This window comes from Setaria viridis, chromosome 6, assembly GCF_005286985.2.
Source record: "Setaria viridis chromosome 6, Setaria_viridis_v4.0, whole genome shotgun sequence".
Classification (NCBI taxonomy): domain Eukaryota; kingdom Viridiplantae; phylum Streptophyta; class Magnoliopsida; order Poales; family Poaceae; genus Setaria; species Setaria viridis.
Window position 1 is genome coordinate 5,062,735 of NC_048268.2, and position 25,690 is coordinate 5,088,424.

General features: G+C 40.6%; 2 protein-coding genes and 1 long non-coding RNA gene across 4 annotated transcripts; 2 read left to right on the forward strand and 1 right to left on the reverse strand.

Moving 5' to 3' along the window:
• Positions 1-2,628: 2,628 nt before the first annotated feature.
• LOC117862030 (ABC transporter B family member 19) lies at positions 2,629-8,672 on the reverse strand. The gene is made up of 10 exons (XM_034745539.2): positions 8,236-8,672; positions 8,042-8,096; positions 7,164-7,339; positions 6,875-7,075; positions 6,499-6,758; positions 6,024-6,337; positions 5,606-5,829; positions 5,023-5,375; positions 4,481-4,905; positions 2,629-4,364 (listed from the first exon to the last, which is right to left on the reverse strand). Exons 1-10 carry the CDS (start codon positions 8,533-8,535, stop codon positions 2,887-2,889), a joined length of 3,786 nt encoding a protein of 1,261 aa, XP_034601430.1. The 5' UTR covers positions 8,536-8,672; the 3' UTR covers positions 2,629-2,886.
• LOC117862033 (uncharacterized) lies at positions 6,756-9,966 on the forward strand. Its single transcript, XR_011898510.1, has 2 exons — positions 6,756-7,097; positions 7,229-9,966. It is a non-coding gene; the product is annotated as an uncharacterized lncRNA (long non-coding RNA).
• Positions 9,967-11,494: 1,528 nt separating this feature from the next.
• LOC117860556 (uncharacterized) lies at positions 11,495-24,672 on the forward strand. 2 transcript variants are annotated; one of them, XM_034743872.2, is made up of 28 exons: positions 11,497-11,767; positions 11,848-11,940; positions 12,374-12,546; positions 13,707-13,980; positions 14,297-14,364; positions 14,446-14,515; positions 14,601-14,921; positions 15,463-15,542; positions 15,625-15,676; positions 16,254-16,407; positions 17,638-17,725; positions 17,798-17,900; positions 17,977-18,067; positions 18,253-18,350; positions 19,127-19,315; positions 19,939-20,190; positions 20,556-20,651; positions 20,742-20,836; positions 20,954-21,017; positions 21,091-21,178; positions 21,263-21,333; positions 21,528-21,613; positions 21,697-21,781; positions 22,118-22,191; positions 22,847-22,953; positions 23,656-23,774; positions 23,870-23,947; positions 24,048-24,672. In XM_034743872.2, the coding sequence occupies exons 1-28, from the start codon at positions 11,585-11,587 to the stop codon at positions 24,285-24,287; spliced, it is 3,492 nt and encodes a 1,163-aa protein (XP_034599763.1). In that variant the 5' UTR covers positions 11,497-11,584; the 3' UTR covers positions 24,288-24,672. The 2 variants fall into 2 exon arrangements, 1 of the variants encoding a protein (XP_034599763.1); XR_004641515.2 differs by lacking the exons at positions 23,870-23,947; positions 24,048-24,672 and having other exon boundaries at positions 11,495-11,767; positions 22,847-23,069.
• The last annotated feature ends 1,018 nt before the right edge of the window (positions 24,673-25,690 follow it).

A 25,690-nucleotide genomic window follows, 5' to 3' on the forward strand; every position in this document is an offset into this window, starting at 1 on the left:
TTTTGTAAACTTGCTGAAGCTATGGCTCACATGCAAATAATGCATTAACCAGGCAAAATGTAGTTTAAGATAATTCAGGCTTCATGTCCTACCTAGTTTGACTGAGATTCACATGTTGTGCATCTTTATCTTTGAATAATTTAGCCCCAGAATGTTTTTAACGAATAGTTCTTTCAGGTTTTATGCATCCTATTGTTCTTCGTATATTTTCTCAAAGCACTCAGTGTTCTACATAGACACTCCATTCGATGACTTAAATAATTCTGTTGGTCTTCATATAGGCTTATACTTTTTTAAAAAAACTATACAGCGGGGAGACCCCCACTGTGGTAAGATATATCAGTAAGCAAAGAAAAAAATACTGTTCACAGACAAGTGTCCAAAGGGCACCGTAGCGCCCAAAAAAAAAAGTTAGAACTTAGGCTTATACTTGTCAGTTATATTAGTTCACTGAATTTTCAGATTTGCATAGGTTCCTTTAGATCTTCAGTATGCTTTATAGATGGCATAATTATCAGTCTGTTTTCTTTTGCTTACATTGTCAGTAATATAGCAAAATTAGAACTTAGGAGACTTCACTTACCAATCATTCCACCAGGAAGCGTAACAATTGCCAAGGCCCACATATATGGAATTAACTGCAAACAGGATCATTGGAAGTATTCACTGTTAGTGAAATAACAATAAACCATTCAGCAGAATCGAATGGCATTTAGTAGGGTAGCTTGAAAACAAATTAGATCGAAGGTAAGTAACCTTGTTGAGTTCATGGACTGTGGCCTCTTTATTGCCTATGTTGTTCCCAATCGCATCGACAGATTTCCCGAGTATGTAGTACGACAAAGCAGGCCCCATGCCGTGTATGAAGGACCCCATGGTCCCTGACACCATGAGTAGCCAATCTAGCGCATCAGCGTAGGAAAGTAGGCCAAGAAACGGAAACGGCTTGTCTTCAGCCTCCGTTTCTGGTGCCATCGATGCTGGTCCTGAGCTTTTCTTTCCATCTGCAATGTTGGGTACAGATGATTCAGTCGGCCTATCCTTCTCTTGGACAAGTGGCATTGCTTTTGCTGAATCTTGTGCTATTTTGCAAAAGATTTGCAGGCACAATGAGCTTTATAGTACTAATGTGTTTTTTATATGCACACTGACAACCATACAACTACAAAATTGCAGGACACTCCATTGGTACTATCAAGATTCACAATTAATTACTCCAGCTCCAGCCTGGGAAAAATACTTTATCTATTGCTCTATCTTAGCGGCTACCGTTCTTATTCACAACTCCTTTGCTGACATGATGCAGTATGTCAAGCCTGCGTATTCATGCTTATTCACAACTCCTTTGCTGACATGATGCAGCATGTCAAGCCTGCATATTCATGCTTACAAGTAAACTTTCCAGGCGATGTCTGCAACTTCAGTTACGCAGTAAAAGTCACTTCATTGGGAAACACTAAGCATGAATCTTTTGTTGTTGTAACCAAATTGTAGGGCATGAGGCAACTTTGTTTTCATCTACAGATTACAGTACTTTACGCCATCTACAAGTGTAATCCAGAGTAGCCATGACTTTTGTTACTGGAACCAGATCTTACTCTACATATTCCCTAGTCCTTCCAAATAACAAATAAAGACACCATCTATCTTCCTCGTATATATACACGATGCTTTGCTAAACATGTTTCGGCTGCATAAAAAACGAAATTTAGTCTAAGCAAGGTGCCCGGTAATAAGCAAGGTAGTTTCTGTTGCAAGTCTTGTTCTGTCCTCTAAAGCCATGTGCCTGCATGTTAGTGCTTGGAATTTTCACAGTACAGTCATCCTAATGCGTGCACCTATAAGCAACCTGTATCTTTTTAGTTTCATAATTATAAAATTTACTTATCTGTTTCTTATTTCATTGGAAATAAAACATCTCAGTTTTGTTATTCGCAGCCCATTGTACCGAATTTGGGTAGTCATATATTTCTTTTCTTGAACATGCAGTAGAGCTAAGGGCCTGTTTGTTTGACCTTCCTTCTAGCTTCTCAGCATGAAAAGCTAGAAGCTCAAACAAATAGCGAACTTCTCGTGCAGCTTCCAGAAAACTGGAAACCCAGAAAAGCTGAGTTTATATGGAAAGCTGGAAAGCTCAGTTTTGTGAGCTTTTCGTAACTTTTGGAGCTCAGAAAGCTAAACATATCTTTTAGAGGCTAGTGTTAGCTTTTTCAGAAAAAAAAAAGCCAGCATCAGCTTTTCAAAAAGCTCAAAAGCTGCAGCTCAAACAAACAGACCTAAGTGTCATTCAGTTGAGAAGAAAGAGTACCCAACTTTACAACACCACTCACTCAACGCACACCCACCGACAACCCAATGTTTTGGCATGCAATATTTAAGGTAGATCAGTTTTCTTGTTAAGGCAGTTTATTTCTTCCCATGTCATATTTTCCCTCCTGAAAAGTTATTTACAAAATTAGATTCTGCCAACGCCTTCAGCTGTTTCTTGGAGAGAGCTTAGTTCAATGGGTCCTCAACCCTTCAAAAATGACAACTAGTTGATAGACTGCATCAAGGGGAGCCAGCATAGTGCTGATTCCCTGTGCTCTTTTAAGTAACGTAGACCTAGATTCCATCGGTTGGCTAGTCTTGTATTGCGTACAAATGATAAGCTTTGACATGGCAGTGGAAACAGTGGGAAATCATTCTAGTACAATAGTTTTTTTAATCAAAGTGCAGTTTTTTTTTAATTCCTGGACTATGCGTCATCAATTAATGATGAGATAGCTATGTTATTGCAATTTGTGAACAGACAGCAAATGCATTTAAACAATGCTTAAGCTCCTAAAACTATTCTTGCTAGGTGTCTTTGGTTTTTGTCCACAATGGAACTTGACCAGCTTGCAGTTAATCCTTCATGTTGCTTTGCAAGTGGAATAACCTTGAGTAAACACCGTCAGCTGCGGATATCAACGTTTGATGATTACCAAGTTCAACCACCTTTCCTTTCTCCATCACAACTATCGTGTCTGCATTTATGACCGTGGACAATCTATGTGCAACTGTGATACTTGTAATCTTACTGGATTGATCATCTTTGTTTGTCCACTCCTTAGCGCCTAAAGAGCTTATTACCACCCTCTCAGATTCACCATCAAGTGCGCTAGTTGCCTCATCAAGAAGCAGAAGGGCAGGCCTCTTTAATAGAGTTCTTGCAATAGCAATCCGCTGTTTCTGCCCTCCTGAGAGCTGGCTCCCTTTCTCTCCAACAACGGTGTCATACCCTTCTGGCAAACCACTGATGAATTCATGAATGTTTGCCTCCATTGCAGCTTGGATTATTTCAGTCTCTGAAGTGCCTTCACTTCCATAGCTAATGTTATCTCTGATAGATATGTTAAACAGGATTGGTTCTTGTTGAACTAGCCCAATCTGCTTCCTTAGCCATCTGAGATTGTAGTCCCTTATATTCTTGTTGTCGATTAAAACTCTGCCTCTGTAAGGATCATAGAATCTCAGTATTAGAGCCAGTACAGAGGATTTTCCTGCACCACTTGGGCCAACCAAAGCTACTTTTTGACCAGGTTCAATAATTAGATTGAAGCCATCCAGAATGGTCACCTCTGGTCTTGATGGATAGTTGAAGTGCACATCTTGAAACTCAGTTCTCCCGACGAGCCAGCCTTTGCTTGGGTTTTCTGGTTTATCTGGCACAATTTGTGTCTCTCTGTCAAGAGTGTCAAATGTAGGATTCAGTATTGCAATTGCTGACATGACCATGGGAATGAGGGTCCATAACTCTGTGATGGAAGGTACTGTGAGTGAGAATATCTGGTATGATCTTATGCTGTTCTCAAATGAGGCTTGCTTCCTCTGGACCAAAACTGTGGTGTACCAAAGTGCCACTGCATGTGCAATATTCCAGAGGCAGAGCGAGATCCCTTGGATCACCCCATACTTCATGCTCTCAATCTTGGTCTTTTTCAAAGGTTCTCGCAGTGACAATTCTGCTTTCTTAATTATTTCATCTTCATAAACAAAGGATGCTACGGTTCGGATGTTGCTAGCCGCTTCTGAAGCAAGGGAGACAAGTTCCCGGTGAGCGATAGCAGAGTCACCATAGAATCCTTTGGCTGACTTGGCTTGAATAAGGCCACCAATGAAATGGCATGGCATGACTGCCCATGAAACTAAACCCATTCGCCAATTAACATACATGCTTACGATTGTTGCTATCAGAATTGAAGAGATGCATTGTACAATGACTGCCATCCTGTCTGATATGATGGTCTTGACTGTTGAGGTGTCACTGACAATGCGCGAGGTCAGAGACCCCACGCCATTCTTTGGTTTCTCAAACCAACCAATCTCATTCCGAAGAACAGCTGCATTGGAACAAAACAATTTCATATTGTCAGCAGCGAGAGGTATGTAATGTTGTCTGTTGTGAGACTTTGGGTAAATGATGAACAAATTCAAGGCTTTCATGTGACAGACATACCTGAAAAGAGGGCCTCCCTTAAGTTTTTCATTGCCTTTTCTCCAACGACACCATAAATATAGTGCTGCAAGATGTTACTGACCAGTGTGACCATCCCAGCTGTGAAGAATATCAAAGAATACTTGCTGACTTTTCTTTTTGCATCTGGATCATAATATGCCACACCAATTGTCATGATGAAGTAACCAAACAAGGGCTTTGAGATTCCAGAGATGGCTGCTGCTGAGGAGCCAAATAGAATCTTCAGAATGTCCTCTTTATGCAGTCCATACCAAAGTCTGAAGAAAGGGTGTATTTCCCTTACAATCTCTTTCTTCGGTTGCTTCGACTCCACTCTATCTAGTTTGTTCTTTGTTCCCTGCTTTGTAGAAGACTGCCTGATGTGTGCCTCACCAATTTGTTCCTCTATTACATTATCAGAAGTGCTGTTCAATCAATCAAACTAACAGTAAGTTCTATGAAGTAATCCTTCTTATATGTATTATCACTAAACTTCCTAGCATGGTCAAGTAAAGCTTTCCATTGGTTGCATTTAACGTTACCTTGCCACTTTCTTTTCAGCTTCCTTCTCTATATTTTGCATGCTGCATACATTGGAGTAGAATGTGCTTTTCTCAAGCAACTCGTGATGTGTCCCAGTTTGTGCCACTCTTCCATTCTCCACAACAACAATAGTGTCAGCATTTACAATTGTGGACATCCTGTGGGCTATCAAGATGACAGTTCTTCCGCGCATGGCTCTCTCAAGTGCATCTTGAACTAGCTTTTCTGATTCTGAATCAAGGGCACTTGTTGCTTCATCGAGAAGTAGGATTGGTGGATCCTTCAGCATTGCCCTTGCAATCGCTATTCTTTGTTTCTGGCCTCCCGATAACTGCACACCCCTTTCTCCTACCTGAACAAATTTAGTAGTTGTAAGTCCTAGCGGAAGTGAATTTTCTAGCTTTGCATGTCAAGTAATGTGGAAACATCTATGATTCATCTATGGGGATGGATTTTGACTTTCTGGAATTTAGAAGTTCTATTCTTAATGCAATGAATCAGTAGTCAAAACCGTAATCAGTTTCTTGGTTAAACACAATCACCCCAAGTATTTATAAATTGCGATAGTAAATGGAAAAGTACCTCTGTCAAGTACTCATTTGGTTGTTTGGATATGAATGAATGAACATTAGCTGTTGTTGCTGCTTCAATTATCTCTTCGTCACTTGCATCCATTTTACCAATCCTCAAATTGTCCTTTATGTTACCAGAAAATAGTGATGGTTCCTGAGATACTGAAGCTATATTTCTGCGCAGTGATTTCAGATCTAGTTTCTTGATACTGTGGCCGTCAATAAATATGTCACCTGCAGTATTAGGCCTTGTTACTTGACTGAAACGTGTTAATACCCCTTCACCTGACATTTACTAATGCTTCATAGAAGTACGATTAATAAACAACATATGGCCTTAGTTTTTTATTCAGAGTTTTACAGAGTCAAAAAATAGTATTGACTTAGGTCATGAATATAGTTGCAATAATCAGATGGTATAATCCTACCTGAAGTTGGATCATAGAACCTTTGAAGTAGTGAAATAACAGTGCTCTTCCCACATCCACTGCTTCCTACCAGAGCGATGACTTTTCCTGCAGGGATGGTCAATGAGAACCCTTGGAGAATTGGATTATCCTGGCGGGAAGGGTACGCGAAGTGCACCCTACGGAATTTGATCTCTCCATGGATCTTTTCTAGTACAGCTCCACCTTTGTCATAACTTATGGATGGCTTTCTCTTTATCACCTTGAAGACTTCTTTTCCTGCAGCTTTTGCCTGATTGAAGGTCTGAAGGTCTGGTGCAGCATAGGTAATCGATCTGAATCCATTTAGAGAAATCCATTAAGTCTAGAACTAGCAAATTAAAATAATGGATGGAAGCTTTGACAATGGATCTCAGTTTCTACAATGCTTTGTTCGAATTTCACTAAAAATATTTTAGTGCAACTGAACCAATCAGTGAGGTTGTGTGGTTATTACATTGCACCAAAGAGGATGCTCATGATGGCAGCTATCGTGCCACCTCCTGTTGCCTTGTTTTTGCTTACTGCAACTGCCCCAATCCAAACCATCAGTGCCCATGAACAAAAGGTCACTGCTTGGAACAATCCGAGTCCTATTCCCTTTATCATCGCTTCCTTCTTGCTTAGATTAAACTGATTTTCCATGCACCGTACAAAGGACTTCATGGCCCAGCTCTCTCCGACAAAGGAGAAGATGGTCTTTATATGTGACAAGGTCTGTAAACAAATGTATACTTGGATTATGAACATAACGAAGTGGGAGATCTTCTGTACTCTTAACATTTCTATCCATTCAGGACTTAAGGTATGGCTGTTAACTGATCTCACAATACCTGTTCTACAACTGATATTGCCTCTGAGATGATAGCATTGCGTGACAATGATATACCAATCATCTTTTTCGTGTATGTAGCCCCAATGACAAGGATCAAAGGAATGACCAGGAAGGAAAGCATCGCAACTTGCCAGCAGCTGATAAATGCAATTATGATGCCCGCAAAGAAGGTGGAGAAGCTTGCGACGAAATGACCCAGCTGCAGAAAAGTGAACTTATATGTAGGTTTGACCACAGAAATTCAGAAGCGTTGTGTTACTGCTCCATATGATTGTTAAATCCATTACCTTCTCTCCAATTGCGTCTTGTATGACACTCATGTGGTTGGTTACTCCCGTGATGATGGTTGCAGTGGTCAAGTCAGTGTCAAAGGCCCCTACCTCCTGGTTGAGGACTGATCTCAGAAATGCTAGCCGCATCCGTGCTAACTGTCTCTCACTTGAGTATATCCAGCAGGAGATCTCTGCAGTCAATTCATTGGAGAAAAGGTTAGCAATATTTCATCACTCAAACAATGCTATGCTGTTTGCTACTACTGGATCTCCTATTTCTTTTTTGTCGTAAATACAGCGAGGGAGGCTCCCACTGTGTAGGATTTTATTTAAATAAAAAGAACTAAAAGAGGGAAACTGTTCAAACTGCCCAAAGCAGTGAGAAAGCAGAGAGGGAGAGACAGCGGGGGAAGAGGGCTGTATACTGGATCTCCTATAGTTCTTGTTTCTGGATAAAAATATTATTTCTCATAAATCATTCTTCTGCGCATTACTGCACCATCACTGGACTTGCAGGGATATACTTTTATGTCATTGTGAATATAGGCGATGAATTTTCAACCACACTTCCATCAAAAGGAATTTCAAGCACACCTGTAAAAATCTCTCCTGAGTTTTATGGGCTAATTCTATGCATATCGAGTGAGCCGATCACTGAGCAATGTTGCAGTTCTATTTATATCCTAATTTCATAGAACCAGACCAAAAATCACAGGGATGTACTTATTTCAGAATGTGTTCAAGTCTATGAATCAATTTTCTCCTACAGTTTTTCTTTTTCAAAACATGAGGTGACATGCAAACACAGCACGCCATGCTAGGATATTTCGTCATCAAAGGGAACACCACATGCATCATGGAAGAAATGGAAGAACTCTTGAGCCTTGACTTACCAACCATTCCAGCAGGAAGAGTGGCTGCCGCCATGTACCACACATAGGGGACCACCTTCAATCAACAAGTAGAAAAGCTGACGCAAGTTAAAATCAATAGCAGACAAACATAATTAAGGTTCAAACTTCAAAGTACAACACAATGGGCACAGACTAATGATATGCATTCATAATAACGGTTTTAGCAAGTTCACCTTATACAAGGCATGGACCATGCCTTCTTGATCATTTATATTGGTTCCGAAGGCATCGAGTGCCTTCCCGAGAAGGAGATATCCAACTGGGAATGCTATGCCGTGGATGATAGACCCCATGGTTCCCAGGGCCATGAGGAGCCAATCTACCGTATCGGCATAGCAAAGCAGCCTAAAGAATGAAAATGTCTCCTCATCTGCACTAGCTTCTGGCGATACTGAAATTGTGCTTCTTCTTTCATCCATATCATCAGCATTAGATGATGAAATGGAGTGTTCTTCATAGTAGTTCATGGCCATTTTTTTCAGTGGCCTTTGTGATCCTTTTGCAGTAGAGAAGCATGGAAAAGAAGACACATAGATGGCATCAGTATTATAGGCATAGGTGTTGCATTCTGGGTATGACAGTTTACATGTAGATACTGACAACCATATCTCCCAAAATGGCCTCAAACAAGCGCTATAGGTACCCCCAAGGTTGAAAATAAAATGTCCTAAAGAAAGGTTGAAAATAAAATAGTCACAAATGATGTCATTTTAACATTAGTGTTAGTAAAGATCTAAGGTACCTGTTTTTTTCACAATAGTTTATGGCACTTTTGATAAAAATTGACACATTCATTTTTGTGTCACAAATCTAAATACCTTTTATGGTTATTAATTGTCAGAGTTTTAATATTTGCACCGCACAATTTTTTTATGACAATGAAAGTTGCATCAGAAAGTTAAATCATTGTCTTGGATCTCACTTTAAAGATCCCTTTTCCATTCCTGACCAATTAAATAAATTCCTTGCCACCTGGTATGCTAATGATGTTAAAGATGAAGAAGATCTGATCTGCATAATAGGTTAAGGAGTGCTTACATGACCAAGGCGGGTGTCGAGGAATAATTGGAGCATAATTTGAGCATATGCGTTTTGAGACTGCACATAAGACGCGCGGCTGTCCATTTCATATGTCATTGCAACCAGCCCTGAATGTTTGTCTGCACCTGGAAACACTTTCCTGATGCATTTCTTCCAAGAGGGAAACTTAAAAAAACGGTCAAACATTGCAATGTCCCTCCTTGTTGCCGGAAACCCATGCAACCATCTGGACCCTGGAGCATTCTTTTCCGGTTAATGACAATGCCAATGTGTTCTCTGAACTTTTGCTGAAACTTTGTCATCAGAATTGACGATGGCTAACAGTTTCAATGTGAACCTGTAAATGCATGGTGCAGGATGCTGCTGGCGACGCGGAGGCGCACCGACAGCTGATTGGTTCTTCAGGAGGATGTTTCTACCATAGATTCGAACTTTTTCTGAGGGTACCAAATCGGTTCATTCTCCAATTTCGGCACAATCACCTTTGAGTTTGCAGCTTTTCAGGTCTCAGGAGCTTGGAAGGTCAATTGGATGCTGGAAAGGAGACACTTTTATTTGGCTGGACCGCTGGAGTGCTTCTGTTGGATTCATCTGCTAACCTGATCAGCTTTGGAACGCGGCTCTCGGACGTGGCAGCAGCATATGCTACCGGTTTTTTCTGTTTGTTTGTTTGGAGCGCGTGCACGGGTACGGAGATCTAGTGTTGTCATCCTCATAATCCGAATCGTCGTGTAACTATCGTTCATGGGATAACCTGAAGAATATCCGGACATATATGCCACGAACACGCCAGGAATGACTCGTTCCTACGGCCTGTTTGTAAGATTCAGATATCTTCATGCATCTCGTATGTTTTGTTATTATGCCGATCGAGCTGACACATTCTTTACGCGCGCCCGTGTTCGATCAGCTCGGCAGATTTGGACCCTTTAATTAGCATGATCACTGAAGCCTTGTCTGGAACAGGAAAATGGATTTTGTACGACCATACATATATATTCACGTATGATCGCTAAGGCCTTGTTTGTAATGTTCATGAACTTCGTATAACCTGTGTTTGTGTCTTGCTGATGGAAACAACTCTCCTCGTAGGAATCGTCGAGCCCCGGTTTCCCCAAGGAATACGTGGTACGTGTGTACAGAAGTTGTTGTACAAATGCAAGAGACCGTGCCTTTGTTCTCCCAGCAGCTCGGAACTCGCTCACGTCAACGTTTTTGTCGCGCAAAGGCTGGTGCATTTGCATTACACTCTTGTGTCTTAATTGGGAGTGCACTTGCATATGTTTAAATAGGTGCATTAGGATTTATGCCACCGCCATTTTTTCATCTCCATCGCACTATGGGCCTGTTTGGTAGCACTCCACTTCAAATTTTTGAGTTTCACTCCACCAACTCCACTACATTGCAGCTCCACTCCACCAACTCAAAAAAAATACCAGAACTGTCCACATATTTGGCAAAATGCACAGATCCAGCTCCGGAAACAGAAGATCTTGCTGTGTAAAGTCCATTATACCCATGTGAATGGGTCCCACTTGTCAATCTCCTTTAATTTTCCCCTTCTTCTCCTTTGTTGATAGGGAAACGAAGGCCAGGAGCAGGGGCAGGTGGTGTGGCGGGCGGCGCGGCAAGCGGGGGCGGGCGGCGCGGTGGGCACGGCCGGCCACGGTGGAAGGCAGGGGCGGCGCAGCGGGCAGGGTGGGAGGGGCGATGGGAGGATTTTTTTTCGCGAACTGATAAGTTGTGTAACGAGCGATAATGGTGGATAAATACCCACCAACTCCACGAGGAGGTCTGTAAAGAGGTTTTTTGGAGCACCTCTTGAGGTACTCCACAAAAACGTGGATCTACCCCCCGCTCCACCTTTTTCCTGGAGCCGGAGTTGCTAGAGCTAGACGCGTTTGGCTGCGAAATTTTTGGAGTTAGTGAAGTGGAGCAATTTTTCGTGGAGTGGAGTGCTCCCAAACAGGCCTACGGTTGAAATGGATAAGGTGGGGAAGAAAACTTTGCCAAATTTGACTGTAATTTTCCTTTTGGGCACGGAGTTTTCTGTAGTGGTTCTTTTTCTCTTTAGTATAGGCGTGTTTTAATTTTTGAATGAAAAAAAATACAGTTGGATTTTAAGAGAGTCTTGCACAACTTGTGCGATGCATTTTGGAAGCCTGTTTGAAAAGCCGCCACTTTTCCAAACTGGGCCTCAAACAGTCCTTGGCTCTTTTATAGGGCCGGTAGCGACCCAGCAAAATCACTCTGGGCCACCATTATATCTCAACAACACGGCCTTTTAAATTGAGGTTTTTCGGCCGTGTGCGCCAGGCCAAGTTATGGGCCCTGCAGCGTCGAAGTCTCCAAACCAAAACCCTGCCGGCCGGAGCCCAACCAAACCGTCCACACGTGCGCTCCCCACTGATCCAGTCCAAACACGAGCCCGGAGCCCCGCAACCTCACCGGCGGCGGCGGTCGCGTCGCCGGCGGTGGCGGATGGCCTCCACCTCCACCTCTGGCGGCGGTGCGCGGCCGTGGCGCACAGCGCTGCTCACCCTGCGCGACGAGTCCCTCGCCTCGCCTTCCCCCACGGCGCTGCTCGCGCTCCTCCGCGGCGTCCTCCTCTCCCCCACCTCGCCCTCGCTCGCCGCGTCCGCCGCCGCGCTCTCCCCTCACGAGGTGCGGATCCTGATCTCCTTTGGCTCCGCCCCGCTGCGGCTCGGCTCGATCTCACTCGCTGTGGTGTCTCGCATGTGCAGGTGGGCTCGGATGTGGCGTTCCTCGCGGAGACCGCCGCCGCGGCGGCCTCTTGCCCCGGTGCCGACGACGCGCTGCGCGGCGTCGGCCATCTGGTAATGGTTCTATGTTTCCACTCGGCCGAGACTTGAGACGACATGGTGGACTATAATAACGATGCTTAGTTTATAACTGTGGACCATTCTCATCATTAGACTCTGTTCTCTGATGATCGGGCAGGACAATGTGGCTCGAATTCAGTTAGTTCTAGTTACAATTAGTTGGAGGCTTGAGGCCGCGGTTTTATCCATTCTGTTGTCACTTGCCATCAGCACTGCCTTTTTAGTCCCAAGCATACAGGGGTAGTCTACTGATAAATCCTATCAGTGTCAGATCTCTATGTTTTGAATAGCCTGTTAGTTCTAATAAATTTTAACCATACAGAAGTTAAACCTTTTTACATTCTGTCATGTTATTGTTAGTTTTGCAATTACATTCATTTTTGCTGAAACTCTGTGGACCAATTTTCTGAAAATTCTACTTATGCAGATTCATGATATCATGTGCAAAACAAATATGGAGATTGACTCTTCTGGTTGGCTTGCAATATTGAAGTTTCTTGATGCACTTGTGAAATGCTCGATTGAGGGAGCATGTGTGAAGGGCCTCTCTAGTAGGACAGCTGCACTGAATACAGCATCTGAATGTTTACAGATCCTCAGGTTAGCCTTTTGACTTTTATGAAATACTAGAGAAGCTGCCTTTTGTACTTGTGTCCTTTAGATTAAGAACAAATGACCTTTTTTGTTTGCTAATGGTTCATGTTCTGGCTGAACTTTCAATGACATAGAAATTTCTGATTCTTTGCTTCTATCAACACAAGGACCTACTTCTAACTATACTAGTATACCATATCCTTCCAAAAATGACTTAATAAATGATGAATTTTCTGTGATAGCCCACCCTGTTTGGCTAGAGCTCATCACTTGATTCCACATTAGCCATGCCTATTTGTGAAATTGCACTGCACTACCCATACTTGCCTGAGACTCCAGAACCCCATGAATACTTCCGATTTTGGCAGTTCCTTGATTTGATGCCAATTGCTTTCCGACCTGAGTTTCAGCAATTTGTTCGCTTGAATGAAATATTACAAAATTGGCAAGCGAATAAATGCCAGTGACTGCTTTGAATTTACAATTTTGTTTGCTGGAATGAAACATAAAAAAATTGATGTAATCTTAGTGCTGATATGAACATACTTACCTCCTTTGGAATGTATGATTCTTTAAACATAGGAATAAGAAAAACTCATGATTGGAGTGCTCTTGCATCCTGTGCCATATGGATTGGAAAACACAGGAAGCAGGAGGAATGGCCCCAGGGGGAGGGAAGTTAGCAATTCTTCAAAATTCCTATGGAACAAGTCATTCCATAGGACTTCTAGAAGTTCAAACTCGTGGCAAAGGGCTCCGTATGACATTTTCCTTTAGGATTTTATCCTATGAAATTCCTCCAATTTTTTTCCTTTGTTCCAAAGATGGCCTAAAACGGTGTCTTGTGATCATGTCGTGCTAGCTAATAATTTAATCAATAAAATTGATAGTGATAATCTGAACCACCCAGAAATGCAGTGTGTAATTGCAATGTTGGGCTACGATACTTAGGAAAGTATGGTGGTTGTAGTACAATTTTTATTATTTTGCAATTATTCTTGAAAATATACCTGCCTTTTTTGAACCGTATGTAGTGTTAAAGCTACTGTAATTAAATGATGCAATATCTGTACTCTAGCATCAATTCATACTTAATTGATTGAAATGTCATCAGGCATGCACAATCTTTGTATTGCTCCTAAATGTTTGCTTCTCTTGATGGCCAGGTTTTGGAGCCGGGATTATGGAAGAAGTATTTCGTTAACTGAAAATTCACATTCACTAGTTGTGCTCATCTCGATTGTATCATGCTTGCTAGCTGAACTGAACTTCTCTGATAAACCAAATGGCACTGGCATTTCTTCCCACGATTCTGGATCAGCGAATAATAAAATTTCCAATACATGGGATATGATAATATCTGCATTTTCCATCGTGGAAGATATATTATGTAAGATTGCATCAAGTATGACGGAAGATTTGTGGCAGTCTGTCATTGTGGTTAGTGCTTTTAGACCCTTTGGTTTCGCTGTTCTGCTTGGTGGTGTAACATGGGGCATTGACTGACCTAGCAAGTAGGCAGCAAGGATGTTAGCAGCAATCAGTGTAGTACACAACCACCATAGTGATTTAGAGCTTCCTCCATGATTGATCACCTACGCTTCGTCTGTCAGTTGACGATGTGTTTGATGCTGACACATCAAGGACTGGCTGATGCGCATTGCACATCTGTTCTGTTTGCTTGACTTGAGATTTTCTTTTCTGTCTGCGCACTAGTCTTTATTTTAACCCCAATCTCCATTTTTTTACCTTTTAGGTCTTGAGAAAAGTTATGGATTTTGTGACAGCAAGGAACCTTATTATAGAGAGTAGTGTCATGTCAAGGTTAGTACTTTGGTATTTTCATGGATTACAGATTACAGTTAACTGAATGGATGGTAATGTCAAAGCTCGCCAATTTTTCAGATTTTATACTTCCTTTCTTCATTGTCTACATTTGGTTCTTTCAGACCCCAAAGGACCACTTTCAGGGCATGTAAGTATAAAATAAATTTTAATTCTCATTCTAACAAATTTGGTACTTGTTTTCCTGATTGTAACAGTGTGCATAAAACTTTAAGGTTGCAGGGTTTGTGGCTAATCTGCAAATGTTTTTCGTATATGGGTTGAGATCAGCTTCGCCTCCTGCACTAGTTCCAAAACAAATCGGAACAGATTCAAAGCCTAGAGCTTCACATCGTGGACGATATAGACCACCTCATTTGCGGAACAAGGCTGGAAGAGAGAACGATTCACTAGAAGGTCCAAGTTCAGATAGTGAATATTCTCGATATGATTTAAGTTCATCAGATTCAGATCTGAGTGATAGTGATGGTTATGCAAAAAATGGAGACCGCTTCCGGAGTTCAAAGGCTAGATTAGCTGCCATCCTTTGTATACAGGTGTGTAGCTACACAGTATTCTGTTTCTGTAAATCACGTCTTCCTTCTTAATTTTGATTCATCCATTTTGATGTTGTTTCCTAGGCATCTGTACAGCTTAGATAACTCCATAGTGTATAGTGGAATTAAGATATAATTGAATGTGTCCTTCATAGTTACTATTTAGTGATGATTATTCTTTTTATTGTGGAATATGAATGGATGGTGGTACCCTTTAATGGGTAGCTACTGTTTTCAAAACACAAATTATCCCCCCTATTACATAACCTGGCCACTTCACTCCCCTATCAATTAGAAGAACTTATGATACGTTTTTAAGTTTACAAATTAAGTTAAACTTATAGAGCTAAAAAAATAATTATTTTACAGGAATATCTAGGAAGGGTACCTGCATGAGTTAATGAAGATATTTAAGTTCTGCTAATATCATCTTGAAGTTTGTGTCATATAGAATATCAGATATCGAATACAGCATCACATATTTCAACATATTCATACTGTTTAAGTAACCACCTCATCATCCTGTTCTCACCTTTTTAAGGATATCTGTCGTGCTGATCCAAAGTTACTTACTTCGCAATGGCCAGTACTTTTGCCCGAGAATGATGTTCTTCAACAAAGGTAAACTTTTCCACATTTTATAGCATTTCTCACACGGTCACATGTTACTGTCATCTAATGATACTTTCTGTTGCTTGTACAGGAAACATCAAGCAACTCTTATGACATGCTTGATCTTTGATCCTGTAACTAAGGTACAAGTCTGCAATTACCTACGCATATCTTGATTCTAAGTTTCTCAAATCTGCACAGCATCATCAATTTTATATTTTATACTAGTCTAATAATTGTTCTGCTTTTTTTTTAAAAAAAATCTGTGCTTACCTCATTGCCATGCCTATGTTACCACAGAGCAGTGTGACTATAGGTGTTTATTTGTCTTAATGCCACTATGAGTTGTATGTTCTAAGGAAAAAGGAAAATTAATGTACTAATCAAATTGATAACAACCTTACTTGATCCAAACTTTGCTTTGTACCCACCTTTATCTTGATCTCCACCCTCCTGACTAGATGTAGTACTGATTTATACAGGAAACTTACTTTGAATATTATTCCTCTGTTTTACTGAGTGTACAGGCAATGTAGAATTGCTCTATATGATAATATCATAATGCTACTTATTTTCCTCATCATCCTATTAGAAAGGTCTTGCAGATGTTTATGATAATGTACTGTCCTGAGTTCTGTATAACAGACCATACATGATTAATACTTTTCCATTCAGAAACTCATGTATGCTATTGGTATGGCCTGAATTAACTATGTGCAGGTACGTGTTGAGGCAGCATCAACCATTGCTACCATGCTGGAAGGGCAAGCGTTAGTTTTGACACAAGTTGCAGAGTACAAGGAGTCATCCAAGCGTGGATCTTTCACTGCACTATCTTGTTCACTTGGTCAAATCTTGATGCAACTGCATACAGGTAGGAGAGTTACTAACATTTCAGATTCCACTACCGCAATATCTGTAGACTTTTATGACCAACGAAGTTCACAGGTGATTATTGCTGTTTCAAATGGATATTCAAAGCATCTCAAAAAAAAGAAAGAAAGAAAAGCCAATAAGAAGAGTTGATTGCACCTTCTGTAGCTAGGCACATCCTCACATAGTGCAAGTTATCATGGTGGACTGACTGGTCTGGCTGCATGAGCCCAAGGAGCACTATGACAGCAGCAGGATTTTGTGCAATTCCTAAAGTTGTCAGGTCATAGCTTCTACACCTCAGGTCATTTAGATAGGGCTGTTAGTTAGCTGGAATGTTACTAGGTACCTAGGCCAAATGTTATATTGCATCTGTTAATGGTGGTTGGGTGGCTTTATAAATGTCAGCCGGTCATCTCTTTGGAATTAAGCAAAGAATTATCAGGAGAAACTTCCATCTGCTTCCCCTTGGGTCTAGTCGTTGCTGTCACCTTGGCGGTGTTTGATCTCAAGTGTCCCTGTGTTGGGTTCGTCATCTGCTTACCTACCCACTCTAATTCTTACCTTCCTGTCAGCCCCAATTTGGCCATGACACAAGCTAAAGCAGTTAACAGTGCATATCTCAAAGAAAAAAAAACATTTAACAGGGTCTTGAGACTCATGACTGTATCATAAGGGCATATTGCAAATATGGGGGATGCTACATCAAGCTTGCTCATGCCCAACCTCAGCACACAGTAAGCTCTGGTTGAAGGCTTCTGAAGATCTCCTATTTTCTTCTGAGCTTTTGAGGTCCTTGCATGTTCCAATCTCCGAGCAGCGACCATGGCCTTCTCTCCTGAGCTATAACCTGCTATGACTAGGCACAGTGGGCATATTAAATATCCTTTTGTTACAACAAGTTCCAGATACTTGTGTTCGTCACTCAAAAAAGATTGTGGCTCATCACACGAATATCCATCTAGAATAACTCTTTCCTATCACAATAACTAACGCTACCACTAATAACCTATTTAAGTTACCCATAACCTCATTTCCACAGCTCGGCTCCAAAGTTCCAGAGGTGTGTGTCCCTTTATTTTGGTGGAACTTATGTCATGTCATACTTGTTACAAATATGTTTCTTCAGCCCTTTCTCCTTTCCATGTACTTTGAAATAACCAGATTCCTCCACCTTGTAAAGAGATCTGTTCAAGTTTTGTGTTACATTTTTGCCCCTCCCTGATTGCAGGAGCACTATACTTGATACAACGTGAAACTCAAGCTACTTTGCTTGCGGCATTGTTCAGAGTTCTCATTCTTATGATATCTGCTACACCGTATGATCTTGACACCCTCGTGCTTCTATTTCCTTTACTTGTTGTATAATTGATAGTATGTTAGATGAACAGGTATGCTCGGATGCCAAAGGAGTTGTTGCCAACAGTTATTAAAGTCATGTGCAGTAGGTTACCAAACACACACTCAAATAAGAATGAACATTATGTCTTGCTGGTTAGTTCTCGATACTAATTCCTTTATTGAGGAACCAATGGTCTTGCGCCCCGTACCTTACATGAATGCACAACAGGTTAACGTTCTAAGTTGCTTGGAGGCAGCATTTTCAAAGGTGCTACCTACTTTGGATGTCTTTGCGGTTCTCACTCAAGATTGTGTTGCCGGTTAGCCCTTATAATCTTGAATTTTAAATAATTTCTTCCTTTTCCTTACTCGCTGTTATCAGCTACATACTGCTAAAGTCTAAGTTATTATCTTCTTATAAGGCCAGCAAACTATTCAAGTTCAAAAGGGTTTGAAAAAGTACCGAGATGTCACATTTTTTTTTGTATCAATATGAGATTTTCAGGGCCATCTCATGGTCAGCAAGAATCAAGTGTGATAGCTGTTCTTCTTCATTGCATAGAAGAGGAAATGCATTTCAGCATTAGATGTGGAGCTTTCCAGGCAAGTTTTCATTCTGATCCTTTTAATCTTAAATATTACTTTTGTCTGACAGACTTTACTGTTTACATATCATATACTTCTATTACTCAGTGATGCCCCCTCCCTCCCCCCTCCTCCTGGCTCCTTTGTTATATGCTTTTCCTGATTTTATTACGATTGGCGCTGTTGATAGTTAGATGTATACACATCTTGTGTAATTACTTACTAGTGTAGGGTGCTATTTGCACTTTGTACATCACCATATCTGCCCCTTTGGGCATGGTAATAGATGAGTTGCTCATTCCTAACATTGAGAACTATTGTCTCATCCTTGTAAGTTGTATGTTGGATATCATGTTCATATTTTTAATTCTAATAATGAGCTTTGAGGAAGGCTGAGCTTGGTCTTTATAACAGTAATGGTTTCTTCCAAACCCTTTCTTCTTCTTAATATAATGATACACAGCTCTCCTGTGTGTTCGAGAAAAAAAAAAGAAAAAAGTAATGGTTTCTTCTTTTCATGTTTGTACAGCATAGATGATGCATTTTCATTCAACCACCACCATTTGCATTAGCTGAAGAGGCATGTCTTTGTATAATGAATAAGAACATATGGACTACTTGTGATGTCACTATCATCACTTGAATGTTGCTACATATACATTTGGCTTTGTATGTTTGTGGGCTTTGGCCATCGGAATAAATTGCTTTGCACCCTCACCCTTGTTGTACATCTATATTGAATGCTCTTGCTTGTCATCCTTGGCCATTATTCATCCCTTTTTATGCGTGCTCAGGTGTTGAGATCAGCCGTTCACAATTACCCAAGTTGTGCAAACATGATCTGGGAAAAAATTCGAGACAATGTTCTTGATTTGTTGCAAATACAAAGCTTTGAAGACCAAAAGTTGGATGCTAACTTTGGGCCTCCTGGACCTAAAGAAGAATCATCTATCAAGGGAAGGTGTCTTGTGGCTGGAATAAAGGTAATGCTTTCTTTAAATGTTTTATGACCTTGTGGACAACATGGGATCACATTTTGATTCTGCTGCATTTCTGAACTTTAACCTTCCTCCTTGAAGGAGCATGATAAGTTGATAACTATGGGCTACTATCAACCTTTCTTCTGTCTTGAACATTTGCCTTTTATTTTCCTGTTGATCAATTTGCAACAATTTGTCTGCCTAACATGCATAATTTTATTTTTAAAATATCAATATGTATTGGATATAACATGTAAAGTTGGATTCATATGCAATCTTTTTGTCCTACATTAGACTTTTTTTTGCATTGTGTATCATGTGCTTAGATTATCCTATTGATATGTGGCCCACGAATATCCTGTCTCAGGTTCTTATGACCTTGGTTACTTGCTATATGTCAGCATTTACTAGTTTCTATTCTTTTCCATTTTTTATGAGTTGGGGTGTCATAATTGGCATATTGAATTTTTACCTTAAAACTTTCAACTTATGTGAGTAAACCATCCATTTTTAGTTATGAATGTACTTCGTTAAGTAGTCATTTGATCAGACAAAAGAAAAGAAAGAGAAAAGGACTATTCATTAGCATTTCTAGTTAAGATTTTTTTTTGCCCCCTCTTTGCCAGGTAATGGATGAGTGTCTGCGCGTTTCATCTGGATTCAAGGGAGCAGATGACATCAAAGAATATAGATTAATGGATATTCAGCATATTTCGGATTGTACCATAAACAAAGTTATTAAATCTGCACCCCACTTCGAAGTTGAAGTTGCTGGATCGTCACAAAATTGCACTTTGGATATTACACTTGGAACTAGCCGTTGGATTGAGGTGATAGAGACTCATCTCCCTCGCGGGTTATCCCATGACTCTGCTATGGTATTTTACCACGCTAGAACCTGTCTTCTGCATTCTCTTATGTTATCTGCAAAATAAACACCCATTTGATTTTATTTGTATCAATAGTCTATATTATTGGTCCTAAGTTCGTAATGTAATGAAGCCAACTACTGCATAATCATCATGACCATTTGTGATGAATCCGGACATAGCAAACTTTCTTTAAGTGTGCTGTCATGTTCAAAATTTCAGATTGTTGAGTGACATGACACAATACTGAGTGTATTGTAAACATATTATTGCATGGACCTCATGTAAATGCTTTTGTTTATAACTGGAGCTAGGGAATGTTCCTATCTGTTTGTGGTTTTCTTGGACTAAACTAAGTATCTGTTTATTTCTAGGTCAGGACGGCATCACTGACATGTTTTGCTGGCATGACTTCTGATGTTTTCTTCTCCCTGCCAGAAAATAAGAGAGACTATGTGACCACCACATCTGTATGTCTGGAGTCTCATTAGTTATTTCTGTATTCCGTTGTGTTTTCCTAGCCAGTTCAGAGACATGGTATTGATATTGTTCTTGTCTAGGTCCATGCAGCATTAAGTGATGCGGTTCCTAGTGTAAGATCAGCTGCATGTCGAGCTATTGGCATCATCGCATGTTTTCCTGAAATACTGGCTAGGTATTTTTCACAACTCTGCTTGCACTGCAGCCTCCCCTCAAAAATTGCTAAACTCAAGAATCAATATACTTTTATGAAGTTACTTAATAGTGGATGATGCACTGTTTCCTAATGCAGCCCTAGCCTACCTGGCAAGTTCATAGATGCCATTGAGTTTAATACACGGAACCCATCAGCTCCGGTATGATCTTTCACCCTCCCTCCCTACCTGTCTCCCTATACCCTAATATCTTACTGTAAATGTTAATATTTAGGTTCGTGTTACCGCTTCATGGGCTTTGGCAAATCTCTGCTCTTGCATTCGTTTTAAAGCATTGGAAGTGCATACAGATCCCTATGGAGGTACGTATTTCATATTGATGGTTACAATACATACACCAATAAAGCACGCTTACATGTTTTATATATATTTTTTATCAAGTGTAGGTGTACTGAACAAATCAAGCATATCTCTGTTGGTTGAAATTGCTTTGCGTCTGGCCAAAGATGTTGAAAAAGTAAGATTGCATTAGTGAATTGATGTACCTTTGTTTTTGTTTGTTCGCCGGCACACATGCCAGATTGCCACTTTTAGCTGTAAGCAACACAGAGATAATTGGATACACAGTGTTCATTGGTGAAATACGTAAAGAAAGCAAAGCTGCTTTTATATGCCGTGACAAGACTTGTTTTGATTTTGATTTTCATTCAGGTAAAATCGAACGCTGTTAGAGCTCTTGGTTATCTTTCAAGATTTATCAGATTCAATCACCAGGTTGATGCAATAAATGACCCAAGGTTGCATAACATTCTGTGTGCATCGATTGCCATTCCTTTTGCTGTTTACTCCAACTTATAATTTTTCTGGATTTTGATAACAGTGATTCAGGTTTTTATGGTGATCCTGTGTGGCTTGAAAGAATGGTACAGGCTTTGATTTCCTGTGTGACAACTGGGAACGTGAAGGTACTGCAAGAAATTGATTTGCTTATTAAAAATTTGAAATTGAAGTACTGAATGCCTTTTTATTGAGGGCCATCCTAATTTCCGAGCCACTTGCTTATGTTGAAACCAAGAAAAAATAATATGCAGTTTTATGTTCATGTTTCATCCTTATGAGGGATACCTCATTAAACAGGAAGTTCTAGGATTTGTCCCCATATTGTATTCTGCAAAAAATAAGCAAGAAATTTAAAATTTTACACAGTGAGAAAAGAAAAGTGAACATTTTTCTCTAATTTACGCGATGAATGTTGAGGTTATTCAGTTCCATAACTATTGCACTTTGACATGTCTGTCTAGGTCCAATGGAATGTTTGTCATGCTCTTAGCAACTTATTCATGAATGACTCCTTGAGACTTCAAGACATGCCCTGGTACGTATTTGCACACAACAAATTCCTGTTCATCCAATTGCTTAAGACAATGGTCTGTGTTTGTCCCTTGTTCAAGCATCGCATGTTTTTCTTATCTTTTGGAAGCATTTTGAATAAGTATATCTACCACATACTCCCAGAAATTGAGAACTATGTGAAAAGGAGTATTTTATAAAATTCTAAATCTAATAAAAGAAAACCTTCACCTGCGTCTTGCATTCTTCATCGATTCCTTTTTTATAGCAGTAGAACTAAATAGCTAGAACCTATTTTTTCTGACATTGTCAACCTTTACAATGGGAAGTCTCTCCATATGCCAATAGCATTTGAGGTTTTGTGCTAAATTGATGCTATTGAGTCTCCTTGTAGACTGTTTTCTCTAAAAATTCTGATTTTCCATATCATAGCATATTGGCACTAGTGGTCGCCTACTCGCCTATGGCATGGGTGCACAAGTCACATCAGAACACATGGCATGCTGCCTTGTGATTCACACTTACAATTGAACCTCATAGGCATTTAGTTTTCACATTGTTTCTTACGTTCTTAGTGTTTGTCTTATTTGTGATGCCTGCCGATCATGATAGTATATCTGTAAAAGCTCCAACATAACATGTATCTAGTGGTTCTGATCTTCAAGCATTATGTGTAACAGGGCATCAAGTGTTTATAGCATACTTCTACTGCTAATCCGCAACTCGAACAATTATAAGATAAAGATGCATGCAGGTGTTGCTTTGGCAGTGCCAGTATCAAGGCTTGGTTAGTCCCCTGACTTCTATTTTCCACCTTTGGTTATGATATGGATTGGCTGTAGATATGGGATAGCAGGAAGGAACCGGCTAGTCGCCCTCTCTGGAGGCTCTAACTGTTTTCAGGTTTTCTTCTTGCATGCAGATCACTTCGTAGATGCCCTCCTTTAATAGCCATATACCATGCTAAGCAACTACTACTAGATAACTCCTAAAGCGAACACACAAATCTAGCTAACTAAGATGATGTAGCAACCTAACGAACTAGTTGCAGAGGTAATGACATCCTGCTGCCTTGCCAGCTGCTGATTGCCTCACAGCTTCACTGTGGTGTCAGTGAATTGGCCCAAGACCCAATATATAACAGATTAACCATCTCACCAGTCCACCACAACCACAACAAAGCCCACCCCAACTTGCTTGGGGCTAATAGGCTCTGTTGTTACTGTTGTGTTTAAGTGTTGGCTTTCGAAGTTTTGAAAATACAATAACCATACCTGGATTAAAGCTTTGTTCTGTTAATTTTGAGATTCAGTATCTACCCACATTGTGTACTTTAAAACTTATTTCTTGATTGTTAGCATTCCAAAACTCAATTGTGATGGTGCCAAGTCTTCATTTTGTTGGATATTAGTATCCTGATCCTTGATCGAGCATATCCCACAACTAAATCCATTAAGCTGATGGAGCTTATCCTTTCTCTTCTTTACAGATTATGGTAGCTCATTTCCAGATGTTGTTCGAGGCCTTGTGCATGCTCTCGAGGCATTGTGCTCAAACAATTCATCATTACCTTCAAATTTCAAACAGAAAGGGAACCTTGAGAAGCAGGTCAGTGTCATCGATGCTTATATAGTGGCTTTGTTTGCACCAAAGCATCCTTATTTGGCAACATTGTTGAGGTCCTTACCCTGTTCTTTTTACAGCTTACATTTACTGCTCTTCATTTGCTTGGGTTCGTTTCGCCAAATGATGACCCAAGCCTGAAAGATTTTCTTATCAAGGTAAGGGTCTCCTTTTGAGCCTGTCTAGGTAACCGTTCTCTAGTTGGCTGATGGATCTATTAGTCTGTTATCCAAGCTAACCCGTTTGCCACCTGTGCAGAAAGCATCCTTTCTAGAAGACTGGCTTAAATCATTATGCACATCATTCAGTAACACCGAGCACCAGCCCTTACCAATGGAGGCCATAAATGAGGAGGATGGTTTCAGCCCAAATGTGACGCAGAAAGTTATGCTATCTTCCGCCGTTCAGTCCTTGCTTGGCATATATGCTGGTAGAAACCAGCAGGCTATCACCCAGAGATTTGAGCAACTGGCTGCAAGCCTCGTGAATGGTGAATAGTCGCCGTGGTCTCCACTCTCCATTAACAAGCAGCAAGGTATTGGTCGTCTACCCCTCGGATGGACAGCCCATCCAGCAATGGTTTCTTGAAGTCTCCCGAGTTAAGAGACAGCATGACTTTAATTCCAAATCCCATTAACTCCATCAAGATTTCGAGAGTACGAGTCGTCGGCAGTTGTTCTGGATCTTGGCCGTCCAGGAAAGCATAGTTTAGTCGATGCGTACTCGTGTGTATTTATTGTGAAATAGTTTTTTTTGGTTTTATTGCAGGTGGTCATGTTTCTACGCCTTCTGTAAAATAGTGACTCGACGTTTTTTGTTGTTGTAACATTACTACTGTGAATACGTGTAGCATTATGTATATAATGGACCTTTTTCCTGTTTATCTTGATCCAACGGGTATGATAGTCCAATGACAAATCATGAATGCCAGCCAAATTTGTTGAGTCTGTCGTTTGCGTAAGTGCTATCCTGGCCTAGAGTTTTCATCCAGTGACCAACCCTCATAAATGGCTTGAAGCTGCACTGTCCCATCTGTTCCAATGCTAACTCCATAACATTGCTGGACTGGGATGCCTGGTGCTATATTCGCATTCGCATGTTGCATTCTATACGCACTCTTAACTCCATCCCTGTTCGTCGTCAGTACATGCGTTGAGCACCTGTTTGACGGGCAAAAGGCGGTGGTTAATCGTGAACATGCGGCCAGTTGACGGCAATGGTGATGGCAACCTGTTTCTGTTTGTGTGCGCCTGTGAGTAAGCTGTGGACTTTTCATGGGCCTGTACGCCTTTGCTGCAGTGCAGGCTTTGACTGCCAGGGACCCGCTGCTTCCTGGCCCATTTCCTCTGCAGGTTCTGACTGATCCATTTCCCACTCCAGTTGCGCTCTGTTCTGCGTTGACTGGGTAGTTTCATTTACTTCATGTCTTGTTCACTGCTTGGGTACTGTCGGTTTTGTTGGCCAAATGGTAATAAATCTCTCATAAAACTTTAGAAATCTGCATATTCCCTCGCTCCCGCAAAGAGTGTTCTTCTGAACTTTAAATTTATCCCACAAAACTTTAAATTTATCCCACAAAAAACGTTCTTTTACCTCTTAGTAAATCTCATATAATTAAAGCAACACTCACACCAATAATAAAAAGCGTATGGAGAAGTGTATAGAGCCAATCAAATGATCAATTGATGTTATTTCTCTGGTTTCAATGCACGTGCATTTATTTAGAATCAAGAAAACTAAACATACATCACTATTTTCAATCACAACTAGTATTAGTTATTAGAGGCAATATAGACATTTCTCACCACTATATTGTGTCTGAAATTTTCTAAAAGTACACTCTTTGCGGGATGGAGGGAGTACGCTCTTTTTTCTAGTCCTTTCTCCCCTTGAAAAATGAA